The sequence below is a fragment of the Ceratotherium simum genome, chromosome 29 (assembly GCF_057802395.1).
Source record: "Ceratotherium simum simum isolate JZ-2026a chromosome 29, ASM5780239v1, whole genome shotgun sequence".
NCBI classification, from domain to species: Eukaryota; Metazoa; Chordata; class Mammalia; order Perissodactyla; family Rhinocerotidae; genus Ceratotherium; species Ceratotherium simum.
This window is the reverse complement of record NC_141928.1, coordinates 29696703-29710245: the sequence shown is the minus strand read 5'-3', so window position 1 is coordinate 29710245 and position 13543 is coordinate 29696703. Positions and strand designations below refer to the sequence as shown.

Below are 13543 nucleotides of genomic sequence, written 5' to 3'. Positions count from 1 at the left end.
TGCCACCACGCCCAGCACCTTGCCAGAATACTTGCCACCCTGTGTCCTTGTAGTTTTGGTTGAAAAAACTAAAGAGCACCAAGGCTGCCTTTGTCACTTCCTCAATACCAAATGAAGGAATGAGGTTTCAATTAAATAGGCTTGGCTACAGAGTATCTTCAGAGGTCTCCACAGCTTCATAATCATTAAGTAGAATAAGTTTATCTAAAAACCTCTTAAACTCACTTAACATCAGTTACTATCTTAACTGAATCATGAAAGTGCAAAACACCCTTTCCTTTACTTCCAAGTAGCCCCTTCAGTTCTCTTTTGTGATTAACAGGACACATAGCCTTTTCTAAAATTTCTACTTTTGAGCCAAATAGCTTCCCCCTCTACAAGCCGACATTTCCTGTTCTTGTAATGGCTTTATAATGCTTTAACAGTAGGTGGTGCTACAAATGCACGAAAATAAATGTGTACAGACCCATAGAATTGTCACAGCTTTATTTTGAAACCTATTACAACATAGAAATATGCCTTTAATACTTCATATAAAGTTATTGACAATACAAACTTTTTTTTCTTTTTTTCCTTTTAATGAAAATGATTTAACTTAGAAATCTATTGTGAAACTTTTGTCTAGTTTTGCAATTCTCAGATATTCCAGTGCAAAAATAGATCCCATTACAGACAGCATAAAGTGCTTGGGATGAAGGGCCAATGATAAAGAAAAAGCACAGAAACATAGCTTCATCCTAGGGTACAAGAAGGGAGAATAGAATACTTAATCCTTATGGTCATATAAACAGTCTATAAAAAGGAATGCAACAATTCTGAAGAGAATTAGAGCAACATTACTATAGTACTATGTTATTACTAGTAAATAGTAACAAAGGTACAAATTAATATCTCAATATCAAAGTGGTTCAATATGATATGACACATGGCTCTTTGGAAAAAACTTTACCTGATATATACAACCACTAGAAGAAAACAGACAAATCCCTTTAGTCAATGATCACTGTACAGTGAATGAATGATGTGCAACATTTAATGGCCACGATGCATACGCTTTCAGTACAAACAGTGAAATACAGTAGTTTGAGGTTTGGTGGTTTGTTTTTTTAACAGTTAACTGTGCTGGGCATTTATGTATAGAGAGCTTTGTTATCTCCTTTTGTATTTTTCACATTCACAGTTGTTAATAAGGTTTCCAAAGTGTCCAAAAGAAGCAAAGGCAGAAATCTTTGAACACTTTTTTTTGAGAATTTTTGAAACTCACACAGTTACATTTCCACAGGGAATATGTATATAAATCTTACTTGATTGAGTATAGAGTTGTTAAAAATTTCTACTATAATTAGGTTTACACAGGAAAATTTAAAAGATTAGTATTTGGATAGTCTAAAAGGTAACAATATTAATGAAGTTGACGTGTAACTGTAGATTGCTTCTAGCCTCAGAAGAGTTTCTTTTAAATCTGTATTGAAAAGTTGTATTCTTTTTTTTCAAACTAATTCACAGTGCCTTTTGATTTTTTAAAATATGGCCTTGAAGTTAGAGTAATTAAAGCAAGGAGAGGCTCATGGAGTTAATATAATAGAGAATTAAAACATGATTCTAGTGAAATGGGAAAACAGAAGTTTGATTTTGAAAAAAATATTAAACAAGAAGAAACTAAATTATTCTATGAATTTTACATCATTAAAGATAGCATAAAATATAATGATCTCATGCTAACAGTTATTGGAAATATGCCTTCATTACTTGTTTATCATTTTAGAAAACAATATTGGCATTAATTTCTACAAGTCATTTTCTTTTTCTAACAAGTTACATGATAACATTCTATAAATTTTAAAAGAATATAGATTAATTTGAAATAGATTTGAAATCTTACACCTTTAGAATATTTAAATTTTAGAAAAAGGAGAAGAAACTAGTAATGATATTGAAAGATTGCTTGAACTTGACCCAAACAGTAGTTCCCTCATATTTTTGTTCTCTCAAGACAGATGACATTAAGCATCACTCAAATAATATTTTTTTAAAGTTTACTGACTTAAAAAGAATAAGACTGGGTTATAAAAGTCTGAAATATACTTAATGTGGGGGCATTTGCTATTTTTACTTTTTTTAGGGTAGACTAGTGATTGAAGAGATGAACAATCAGATTGTCAGAATGGGGTATCTAAGATCTTCAAAGCTAATTATTTGAAGGTACTAAATGCCATAAGCATAAGTTCAACAAGTTTTGAAGCTAGCTGTGTTCTCTGTAAAAGTATTCATTGTTTTAGTCTTGTGACCCTTATGACATTTAACTCTCTTGGCTTTTACATTGTTGCTATTTTCAAAAAGTGGGCTGCCTGGTATTCTTTCAGTGGGCTCCCACAACCACCACCACCAAACAACCTACATTTGTAAACCAGTTGGCTGAATAACATGGCACAGGAAATCTACTGAGACTTAATTTCTCCCCACCCCATCCATACATAATTCCTCATTCAGCTATAACATACACTCAAAAAATAGTTGATTAATGAACTGAAATTAAGAATATTTTAAATGATCCTAAAGAAACTCAAATATAATGTCATGAGATCTTGACCATCACATTGTTTTCCGGTCACTAGGCACTAGTCAGACGATCCATCTGCAAATTTACATGAGAAAATAAAGCTAGCGAGGCAATACTCCTCTATGCCACGGGGCTCTACAAAGAGGCCATTCTGTTTCAGAAGTCACTGACAGAACTTAAAATTCCAAGTAACATTAAAAGTACAAATATTTTTGTCAAAATACAACTGTCTCTTCCTATTCTAGATTAATTTAAAAAGCCAGACATAATACTACATGTGTGTCAAACAACAAGATCTTGAGATGCGGTGTACCGTGTTAGTAGACACTCAGAACAAACGGACACAGGCCTCCCTAGGTTTGAACGTGCCATCTCTTTAATCCCATGCCCTGTCCTCTGCAGCTTGCAGCCCCAACAACGTGGCTGCTGATTCTTTGCTTCTTACCAGGATCTAAGTATATTTAAAGAGTCCCAGAAAGATGACCCTGGAGACCCGTGGCTCCAAGCAGAGGACAACATAACAATGGAACCAAACTTCATTTGTCTAGAGCCACCCACAGTTGGCATGTTACCACCACCAGAGCAGCTCCTCAAAGTGGGAATCAAAGCAGGACCTTCCCCACATATGGCACCATTTTGTCACCTGATAGTTAATGATGTCAACAGACTCTGAGCAGAGCAGCTTTCACAAAAAGTGTGGATGACACACCATGGTGCTTCAGTCTTTCTGAGCAACTTGGCACTAGTAATTCTGGCACACTCATTGCCAGCAATGGATGTGTCACCAGGAAACCAATCTCCTGGCATGGCATGGCTCAATGAACAAGGATGTGCATGACTTTTGATTTTGAAAAATAACCACTGGCCACGATTACTTGATCAATTATTGTTGCAACCCAAGTGAGAATACAAAGGAACAAAAAAAGTACTTCAAACCCATATGTCCGCTGGGTTCCATATTAGAGTTTCACATAGGTATAAGGTAATAAACTAAATTCAAGTCTTTTTCACTCGAGAGCCATACAAAACATAGGCTACAAAGGCACTGCCCCTGTAATGGAATTTTGTTTTCATTGCATTGAATTGCATTGCATTGAATAGTATCAGTACAGTATCCAGTTTATTTCTTCCCACAAAAACATCCAGCTCTTTCCTCTGGAACACTTCACATGGTGCAAAAGAAGAGCTAGTTCTTCCATTCTTTCAGCCACCCTGCATGAACAGTATTCTTCATACATAACTTTCTTTCACTTTCTCATCCTGCAGAAAAGATGTGAGAACTGCAACATCCACGACTGTCTGGTTTTTGTGTAATGACAGGTCCTTTAAGTGGTCATCATCACTTTGGTCCTTGGCAAAGTTTACAAATACCTGTCAAAAGAAAGATGGACCTTCATAAATACCACTGAACTTGCTCGCTTTCTAGTTACATTTTTCCCCCATGTAAAAATTAGATCAGGTAAGAGAATAGAAGGTTGCATAAACAGATGAACTAGAAAACTCTGTGTGTGAGGGAGAGGGGAATACCTGAAAAAGCACAAACCATTTAAAAAGTGACCTTCTATATTGCCCCTCACATCAACTGCTCAACCATGTATTTACTTTGACTCATACAGGCTTGATTAAAGGGAAGGGGGACAAAAACTAATATTTACTGAACACCTACTAAGTGCCAGGATCTGTTTGGTATTTGATGTTATCTAATTTAAATGGAAAAAAGCATCTGGCAAAATGCCTGGGCCATGGTAGGTACTCAACAAATAGCAGTTATTGTGATTGTTACAATCTATTCTCACAATAACCCTATCAAGTAGATAGCATTGTCTCTCTTTTCAGATTCAGAGAGGTTTAGTACAAAGCATGGCTAGTAGAAGACCACCAGGAATTCAGCTCAGATGGTCTCAATTGCTCTAGGGCCCATAATGGGGGTAAGGGAGAGAGGGCAGGAATCCTCGCCCTGAAAAGTAAATCTGTTTCTGACACTCAGAGCTTACTTGGTCAAGTGTTGTCTGAGAAACAGAGTAGTCTTCTATGTGGAGTCGCTTTTTGCTCTGGGAAAGGATGCTGAATATCCTGGCCAAAGAAGATAATGAAGATGGAAGCTGGTACTGGAGCATGTTCCGGTGCTTCTCCTTTAGGACGCTTCCAGGGAAGGCGAGTCCAAAGAACTCCTGGACAGGCTTCAGATCAGGGTTGGACCCTGCTATCCGCACAACTATAGTATAACCATCTCCAAACCTGAAAGCAGAGAAAAAAATCCAAATAGAAGATCCTCAGGAAACTTCTCAAAAGAATATTTAACCCTGAGAACCCAACTCATGTCATGAAAAAGGTCCTTGACAGAGTGAGGGACCAGTTCTCATTTACTGAATACCTATTCTGTGTGAGGTGCCATGCCGAGTGCCTGAGACATGTGATGTCATTTAATCCTCACCTGGACCTATGAAGTCTGACTGATGTCACAGAGAAACTGAGGCCCAGGGAGTTAGTCACCTGCCCATGGCACAGAGCTCATCAGTGGAAGGGCCAGGATGCGGACTCGTTTGTGTTCAACTCCAAAGCCTATGCTCTAACCATCCTGGTGTGTGCAAATTTTTCCATTTCATCCATATAACAAAGCTACATAGTAGATATCCCTAGGACACTGACTTTCAGGAAGGTTAAGTAACTTGCCCAAGGGCACACAACCAGTAGAAAGTGAAGACAGAATTTGAATGTGTCTCTGTTTGACTTCAGAGCCCTCATTCTTGCTACTATACCATTTTGCTCAGTTTATTTCCCTTTATTTTATCTATTTATTTTTTTTGTGAGGGAGATCAGCCCTGAGCTAACATCCGTGCTAATCCTCCTCTTTTTGCTGAGGAAGACCGGCTCTGAGCTAACATCTATTGCCAATCCTCCTCCTTTTTTTTTTTTTTCCCCTCAAAGCCCCAGTAGATTGCTGTATGTCATAGTTGCACATCCTTCTAGTTGCTGTATGTGGGACGCGGCCCCAGCAGGGCCGAAGAAGCGGTGTGTCTGTGTGCGCCTGGGATCCAAACCCGGGCCGCCAGTAGCGGAGCGCGCGCACTTAACCGCCAAGCCACCTGGCCGCCCCTATTTCCCTTTATTTTATCTCACCATTTATACACTCACAAAAGAATAAATGCAAGCTTTCTCAGTAGGTGCTATCCCAATGAAATTATCTTTGTTACCTATTTTTCAGATGTTGGACGCTGCCAAGACACCTGAACCTCCCATTGACCATAATTGCCATCCTAGTGCACAGAGCTTCACATTCTTCCATACTGTGGGAAAAGAGAATGAGTTTTAGTTTCAGAGAGATGCTCCTACCACCATCAGAACATCAGCATGACATCCAGCATTTCAAAGAAATGGATTCTCAGCTTCCTAAGGCATCACTGCATCCTGTTACAAATAAATGCAGATGTAGGATAACAATGCAGTGCTGTTTACAATTGTGAAAAACATCGGAAACTATCCCAGTGTCTACAAAAAGAGGAACAGTGCTAACACGACTAACAGCTATAAGAAATGATGACATATCTAAATTTACTGACTTGGAATAATGTTCACAATATATTGTGAAGTGAAAAAGAGCAATATATATACTAAGCTTGCATTTTTCCTTGTAAAAACATACACACACTTGTGTGTATAGATTTTCATAGGAAAACTCTGTGAAGATATACAGTCCAATGATAGTAATGGCTGTCTCCTAGTGATGCAATTTCAGGTGATTATAATTGTTTTTCTCCTTGCCTTTCTGAATTTTCTAATTTTTACACAATGATCATATATACTACTTGGAAAACTTAAAAATCAGACAACACAGAAGCCAAGCCAAGTCTTCAGTACCGACCTATGAGATGTAAGCACTACTGATCTTCCTTCCTTGACAATACTTAGGGCACAATTCCACAGGAATCGCCGGGCTTTGGGATCCATGCCTGTGGTTGGTTCATCCTATAATTGGAATAAAATAAGTTCTATTATTTGCTGGAAAAACACCAAAGATTTGTTTTTAAATGCAGAAGCATCTTTGAAATAGCCTAAATTTTAACTTATCATTCTAGTTATTTCTTGATGGGCCAAAGAAGAACCAGACCTTACACACAAAAATAAGTTTCATATTCGTTTGTAACCAGTTCATTTCTATAAATGTGTCATTGAAGTAGGAAACTCAAATAATTTAATATTTTATGAAATTAAATTTCATAAAGGGAAGGGAAAAAGCCATTTACTGTCATTTATCTTTTCATGACTGACAGGTATATACTAAAAATTCTTTTTGTTTGAAATCTCTACTAAAGTCAGTATAAGGTTTGCATAAAATTCCTTTTCTTCTTTTTTTATTCTAGCTCACTCCAGCTTAGCATGTTATATTGTACCTGCCAGTCTTAGAGAAACAAATTCCAGATCCAAATGGTCTGAATAACATTAAAGCCTCAACCCAAGCCTTCTTCCTGTAGTAACTTCAATCCTCTGCTCCGCAGAAGATAAAGGGTCAAGGGTCACTGTCCAGTCTAATTTTCTGTTTTCCATCTATCTGTATGTAACGAACTATGACCCAGGTGCAACCTTAGGGATCTTGAAGCTGTGTCCATACACTCTTTATCTTCAGGGGCTGAACACATAGATGGTCAGAAAGAATGTTCCAGAGAAAGGTCAAATCACAAATCCAGCCTCAGCCACACTTGTCAGGGTTCTCCATGCCAGAGAAACAAGGTCTCTCGAGTACCTCTCTTTTGGAGCATCTGAGGGCATGGCAGAGCCACCCCAGTTATGTGTCAAGGAGAGGAACAAGAAAGCTTCTCTCTGGTTCTCTGAGGCTGCTCTGCTGTTCCTGGTTGGGGGAGGGGGCTTGTGATTGCCCAGCCAGTCATGCAATATCCCTGGACATACAGGTCCTCAGAAGAGTAATGTTTTCCATTCACAGTCACACTCACCAGAAACACCACAGGAGGCCCGCCGATCAGAGCTATGGCTGTTGAGAGCCTGCGTTTGTTGCCTCCACTGTAGTTACCGGCGTATTTTTCTCCATACTTCACAAGGCCCAGTTTCCGAATTGCCCACTCACCAACCTAGAGCGATAAAAAAAAAACCTTGGCTTTTGTCTGGTTTGGTAACTATGTCATGCTTTCTTACATATGAAAATTCTTTCACCGAGGTAAGATCAGATTCTGTAATCATCACCTGGCAAGTGTCAAGGAGCCAAAACCAGAGGGAAGAGATTCATGTGGGTGGGAGCAGCACTCTCCCTCACCCTCCAGCATGTGCCTGCCCACCCATCCCCGCCCCACCGCCACCACAGATTCCCACCCTGAAAGTAAGTGCAAAGAGCCAGCATGTCAGATGCTGCATCCGTGAGGAAAATCAGCCTGAAGCTGATGGTCATGTGTGCAAGTCAAAGCCATAAGGTATATTGTTAGGATGCCAAAGGAGGCAGGCCGGCTTTCTGGTGCCCAAGGTACCTTGCCAACTTCTTTCTCTGGGACTCCTCTCAAGAGGGCAAAGAACTCCACATGTTCTCTTCCAGTTAGTAGCTCCGTGATGGCATCAAATTGAGGGCAATAGCCCATGTTCTGATGTACTTCATGGATGTTTGATAAGATACTGCAAAAAAGACAAAACTGGTCAGGTTTTAAGCATTCAGAGATACTATGATGAGACAATCTTGCCAAATATTCCTATAAAGCATGCTTGTGCATGACAAAAATACCAGTGAGCACACCTGCTGTAGCTTGAAGGAATAGCCTTTCTGCCCCCAGGATGCCAGCCCCTCCTGGCAGTCAGGGTTCCTGCCTCTATCCTGCCCAGTCCTTGCACCTGGCTCCCCCAACACCTCAATCGGCAGACTCAGTCCTGTTTCAAAATCCCCAAGTCCATCCCAACTGCAGCACCATCTCCACCAACAACCTCGGTCACACAGTCCTGGGGCTTTAACACTAAGTCTCCATCCCCGACTTGATTCTGTAGCCCAGTGATAATGTACCAAGCACCTTGTTGCTCCAAAGTCTCCTTCATGACCATTCAGACGCACAGGAAGCCCAGCAACTCTGGGTGTGACCTCCCTCTGCTTTATGATGCTTATACAACGACTCGGCCACAGCATGTTCCAGACCCCTTGGTTCTACTAAATACCCAAGCCAGGCACTCTCCTGGTGTTTTTGATCATAGACCCTCTGAGAATCTAGTGACAAGAAAAAAATATACCTATAGACACAATTTTACATATAAAATTGTGGGGGCAGCTTTTAGGCCCTATGAAGCCAATCTCAGGTTAAGAATCCTTGATGTAGGAGAAACTCAGTGTTACATCCAGTCTGATGGCTGCACTTCAGCCACCTCTGGAGAGCCCTGAGTTTGGCCTTTCAGCAGTATTCATGCTTCTCTGTATATCTAATTAGTAGTCCCAGGTCCAGCCTTTTCCAGAATTATGATTGAGGCGCCCAAGGACACTGTGCCTGGCCCTCACAGCTACAATGCCCAAGCTAGCTCTTACAACCAGTCACTGTGACAAACCTTAGTTTGGGCCAGTTATTGCTGCTATTGCTAGAGATGCCCCAGGATCCTGGTACTAGGAACAAGCCTGGGGAAGCAGGTGTGTAGCCTTAGGCCTGCCATTCCAGAATTTCTGTTCTCTTAAATATCTCCTTTACACTGCTACTGAAAAAACTGGTAAGAGACAGAAGAGGAGCCCCACGAGTACATTAAGTTCTGCGCTCTTTTCAATTATATTGGCTACTAGCCCCTGTTCATTGTTTTCAAATTGTGAGTCATCAGCCATTAGTGGGTTGTGAAATCAATTTAGTGGGTCAAGATCAGCATTTTTTAATGACATGATATAGAGAAGAATAGGAAATATCAGAGTGCACTACAAGTAGCAATAGTAGTATTATTTTATGAAACTTTTACTTAACTTATGTGTGTGCATGTTTATGTGTTTTTGTATATTTACGGGTTGAGAGGTAAATGTATTTGCCATTATGGGTCATGGTCAGAAAAGTTTGAAAGCCACTGCCTTGTACCATTTCTCCATATAAAAAGCCCAGAGAGGGGGCTGGCCCCATGGCTTAGCGGTTAAGTACGCGTGCTCCGCTACTGGCCGCCCGGGTTCGGATCCTAGGCACGCACCAATGCACCACTTGTCTGACCATGCTGAGGCTGCGTCCCACATACAGCAACTAGAAGGATCTGCAGCTATGACATACAACTATCTATTGGGGCTTTGGGGACAAAAAGGGAAAAAAAAAAAGGAGGAGGATTGGCAATACATGTTAGCTCAGGGCCGGTCTGCCTCAGCAAAAAAAAAAGCCTAGAGACGCCCCACATATTTAGAGTACTCAAGGGTAACATTGCCTAACAGGTCTCTAAAGTGGAGCTGTACCCAAAGATCAGACTGCTTAGTGACCTGTGCATTCTCAGATAATGGCTTGATGGTGGCCTCATCACCTGGTACAACCTTTATAGAGAGCAATTTGGCAAGTACATACCCTTTTACCTTCTAGGAATTTTCCCTAAGGAAATAATCAAAGACGAATCCAAGGACATATTTACATAGTGAAAAATAGAAACTAATAAATGTCCAACAAAAAGGAACTGACTAAATAAACTACAGGTACGTGTATATAGAGGAATTTTATGCAGCAATGTGAAATTCTATATCTCAGAATATATAACTCACTGGGAAATATAATACGCTCATTAACAATAAAAACTAATTTAAAAATCTAGATACAGTATGCTCTCAATTTTATAATACATTTATATGTATATATAAAATAGATTTGGGGTGATGGGAATGTTCTAAAATTGGATTGTGCTGATGGTTGCACAACTCTGTAAATTGACTAAAAATCATTGAATTATACTCTTAAAACAAGTAAATTGTACGGTATGTAAATTATACCTGAATAAAGCTGTTAAAAAAAAAATAGAGTGAGACTGAAAGGAAATGTAAATAGTGGTTACCTCTAGAAAAAGGGATTATGGATGTTTTTATTTTTCTTCTATACACTTTACTATATTTCAGCATTTTAATAAACTATATAGTACTGTTATAATCAGAAAAATAACAGGGGCCGGCCCTGTGGCATAGTGGTTAAGTTCGGCGTGCTCTGCTTCAGCAGCCCAGGTTTGCAGGTTCAGATTCCGGGTATGGACCTACACCACTCCTTAGCCATGCTGTGGTGGCGACCCACATACGAAACAGAAGAAGATTGGCACAGATGTTAGCTGAAGGCTAATCTTCCTCAGCAAAAAAAAAAAAAAAGAAAAAGAAAAAAAAAAGAAAAAGAACAATATATTTATTTAAATAAAGTAAAAAAAAAGTCTCTGTGGCAAAATACAGACCACTTCTTGTCTCACCTATTTTTGTTAAGGAAAGCATCTCCTCTGGTAACAGTGGTATCTCCAGTTAACATCTTGAAAGTTGATGATTTCCCAGCCCCATTAACTCCCAGAAGTCCAAAGCACTGGAAAATATTGGGTAAGTTGTGTAAGCAAATTACTAAAAATCTGAATATAAATGACCCTTGTAAAAGAGTTACCTCAGCTTAGTTTTTATATAACACGATCAATGAAGAATTAAATATTTTTTGGGTTTTAAGAACTCATGTAGATATTTAAACATATATTTTATAATGAGACCATTTTAAGGGTGGGCATATTTGTAAATATTATTTGAGTCATCAGGTTGGGGCCAAAGTTAATGTGTGAAGCAGTCATGAAACCCAACTTGTCACATTCACCTCTAATCTGGCTAAAGGGCATAAAAGAACACCAACATGAATGAGAAAGGAGAACATCTATTTTTTAAAATCTATTTGAATTTCATCGTCATCTTCAGCAGATCACAAAATCATGCACTGGATGTGCATGCTTTTCTTAAATTGCCTGAGATTATCCAAAATCATTCTCTTTTGACAAATGGGGTCCCCATCCTCTCAATGACTGATTGCTCCACACAGACATAAATAGAGAGGCCTTTAGAAACCACTTTTACCCCTCACAGATAGTGTTGTTGGATTGGGTAGAGACAGTCTGAATTAATAGGGACAAATACAACGTAGGCAAAGTGCCTTTACCTCGCCAGGAGGAATGCCAACACAAATCCTGTCAACAGCAGGCTTCCTCTTCCTTCTATACACCTACGATAAACAAAATGCAAAAATTCATGAGCCGCAGGAACTCACAGCCATCTCAAGCAACTGAGGAAGAGGGAATTATAGCCCAAACACACCATGAAATAAGACCCATAGATAAGACTAAGTCACATATTTGATGTGCTAAGAGCCTTGGCCTATCTCTGTGGCAACTGCCTTCTGAATGACTCTGAAGCTCAAAATAAAAGTGAATTTATTTTTATTTTTAATCTAATATCAACCTTTTAAAAAACATATTGGTCATTAATATCTACATAATTTTTCATTTACTTAATATATAAAGATATTGTAAATAGTTTAAACATTAAATTCTATAGGGTAAAAATTTATAATCAAAACATTGCAAATATTGTACATATCACAAAAAAGTGAATTCTTAGGATTCTGACACCTAGAGAAGGCTGAAACAGATCCTCCCCCTGAGCAACAGCGATATACAGTATCAACTTTGTGGACCATGAAACTCAAAATCAACCATTCATTCTCCCTACCTCAGCTTTGATTAGATATACAATATTAGTATGTTTTAATAACAAACACATAAATGTAAGTGTGAAAAACAAATATACTCAAGAATGAGAATTCACATTACAAAAGTATTCTCAGTAGGATTTCTTTAATTAAGAAATCTCCATCGTGTATTTTATTTATTTATTTTTTAATTTATTTTTTTATTATTTATTTATTTTTTCCCCCAAAGCCCCAGTAGATAGTTGTATGTCATAGTTGCACATCCTTCGAGTTGCTGTATGTGGGACGCGGCCTCAGCATGGCCGGAGAAGCGGTGCGTCGGTGTGGTCCGGGATCCGAACCCGGGCTGCCAGCAGCGGAGCACACGCACTTAACCGCTAAGCCACGGGGCCGGCCCTCCGTGGTGTACTTTAAATAAAATTAAATTGACAGAAGTTTGGTTTAGATGCACATTTTGGGAAGCATGCTCTTTTTCTTAAGCAAGTCAGCAAAAAGCTAATTTCCAACACATAAAGCTGGAAAAACTGAAGACAAGTTGTTACAGCTTGTATTCATTGCCTCACCTTAGTCAACTCCTTGATTTCCAAGATGTCATTCTGTCCTCCACCATCAAGAATTCTCTGTCTTTCCCGCCTGACATCTTCATCCTCATCATTCAGAGGAGGAAGCTTTGCATTTATAGGTCTTAGGGGAAAAAATTTAAGAAAAATCAACTTCTAAGCTGCTTTTCAAGAGAAAGATCTGGTTTCTAAAGCAGTCCTATAAAATCTACTCTCCACAGTTTCCCGGATCGGCAGTGTTGGAGGCCAGGGGCTGCCCACATTAGGAAAATCACTTTGATTATCTGCTTTGCGTTCAATTCAATCCAACCACCAGTGATGAGCGTTGCCCTGCGCTCCTCCTCTGTGGCCTCAACCAGGCGCTCCACGAGTTCTGAGAGAAAGCTCACCTGGGCCTGATGAAGAATCTGTACTGGATCAGAACCGTGATGAGGAAGAACACCACACCTTCCACGGCCATGGCGAAGAGGTTTCGTCCCACCAAGTCCCAAGAGAGTGGCGAGACAAAGCGATTCTCCCCTGGCAGACACAGTGCAGAGATCCAGTCAGAATGGAGGCACTAAAGACCTCAAATTCAGGGTCACATGCACCTATGTTCCTAGAAACACCAATGGTTTTCACTCATGACAAGGAAGAAAAAATAACGGAGTGACCGCTTTCCAAATCTGATTCAGGGTAGGGTTTTGGGGAAATATACTGGGACCCCGTGTCAATCAGAATTTCAGAGCCAGTGTGTATTAGATCTGTAACTTCATCTAAGATATCTAATGTTTCCTTTTTAATGA

At 39.5% G+C, this 13543-nt stretch overlaps 2 protein-coding genes across 4 annotated transcripts in view; one reads left to right on the top strand and one right to left on the bottom strand.

Annotated features, from left to right (window-relative positions):
• LOC101404878 (protein NipSnap homolog 3A-like) overlaps window positions 1–6585 on the top strand; it is a 28131-nt gene extending 21546 nt beyond the window's left edge. Inside the window, exon 7 of one of the 2 annotated variants that reach the window (XR_015548969.1) lies at window positions 5766–6584. Coding sequence is in view for 1 of the 2 variants with exons in the window: in XM_087419366.1 (XP_087275492.1) it covers window positions 5766–5791 (26 nt within the window). In the remaining variant the exon portion in view is untranslated. Of the gene's footprint in view, window positions 1–5765 lie in introns of both variants that reach the window. The other variant, XM_087419366.1, reaches the window with a different exon arrangement.
• ABCA1 (ATP binding cassette subfamily A member 1) overlaps window positions 470–13543 on the bottom strand; it is a 135328-nt gene continuing 122254 nt past the window's right edge. For both annotated transcript variants that reach the window (XM_004423291.3, XM_014782041.2), the window contains exons 41-50: window positions 13148–13277; window positions 12762–12882; window positions 11650–11712; window positions 10931–11037; window positions 8035–8176; window positions 7510–7644; window positions 6423–6526; window positions 5755–5847; window positions 4555–4798; window positions 470–3931 (exon numbers count right to left, since the gene is read on the bottom strand). In XM_004423291.3, coding sequence (XP_004423348.2) covers window positions 3791–3931; window positions 4555–4798; window positions 5755–5847; window positions 6423–6526; window positions 7510–7644; window positions 8035–8176; window positions 10931–11037; window positions 11650–11712; window positions 12762–12882; window positions 13148–13277 — 1280 coding nt within the window. In that variant the 3' untranslated portion in view covers window positions 470–3790. The remainder of the gene's footprint in view (window positions 3932–4554; window positions 4799–5754; window positions 5848–6422; window positions 6527–7509; window positions 7645–8034; window positions 8177–10930; window positions 11038–11649; window positions 11713–12761; window positions 12883–13147; window positions 13278–13543) is intronic.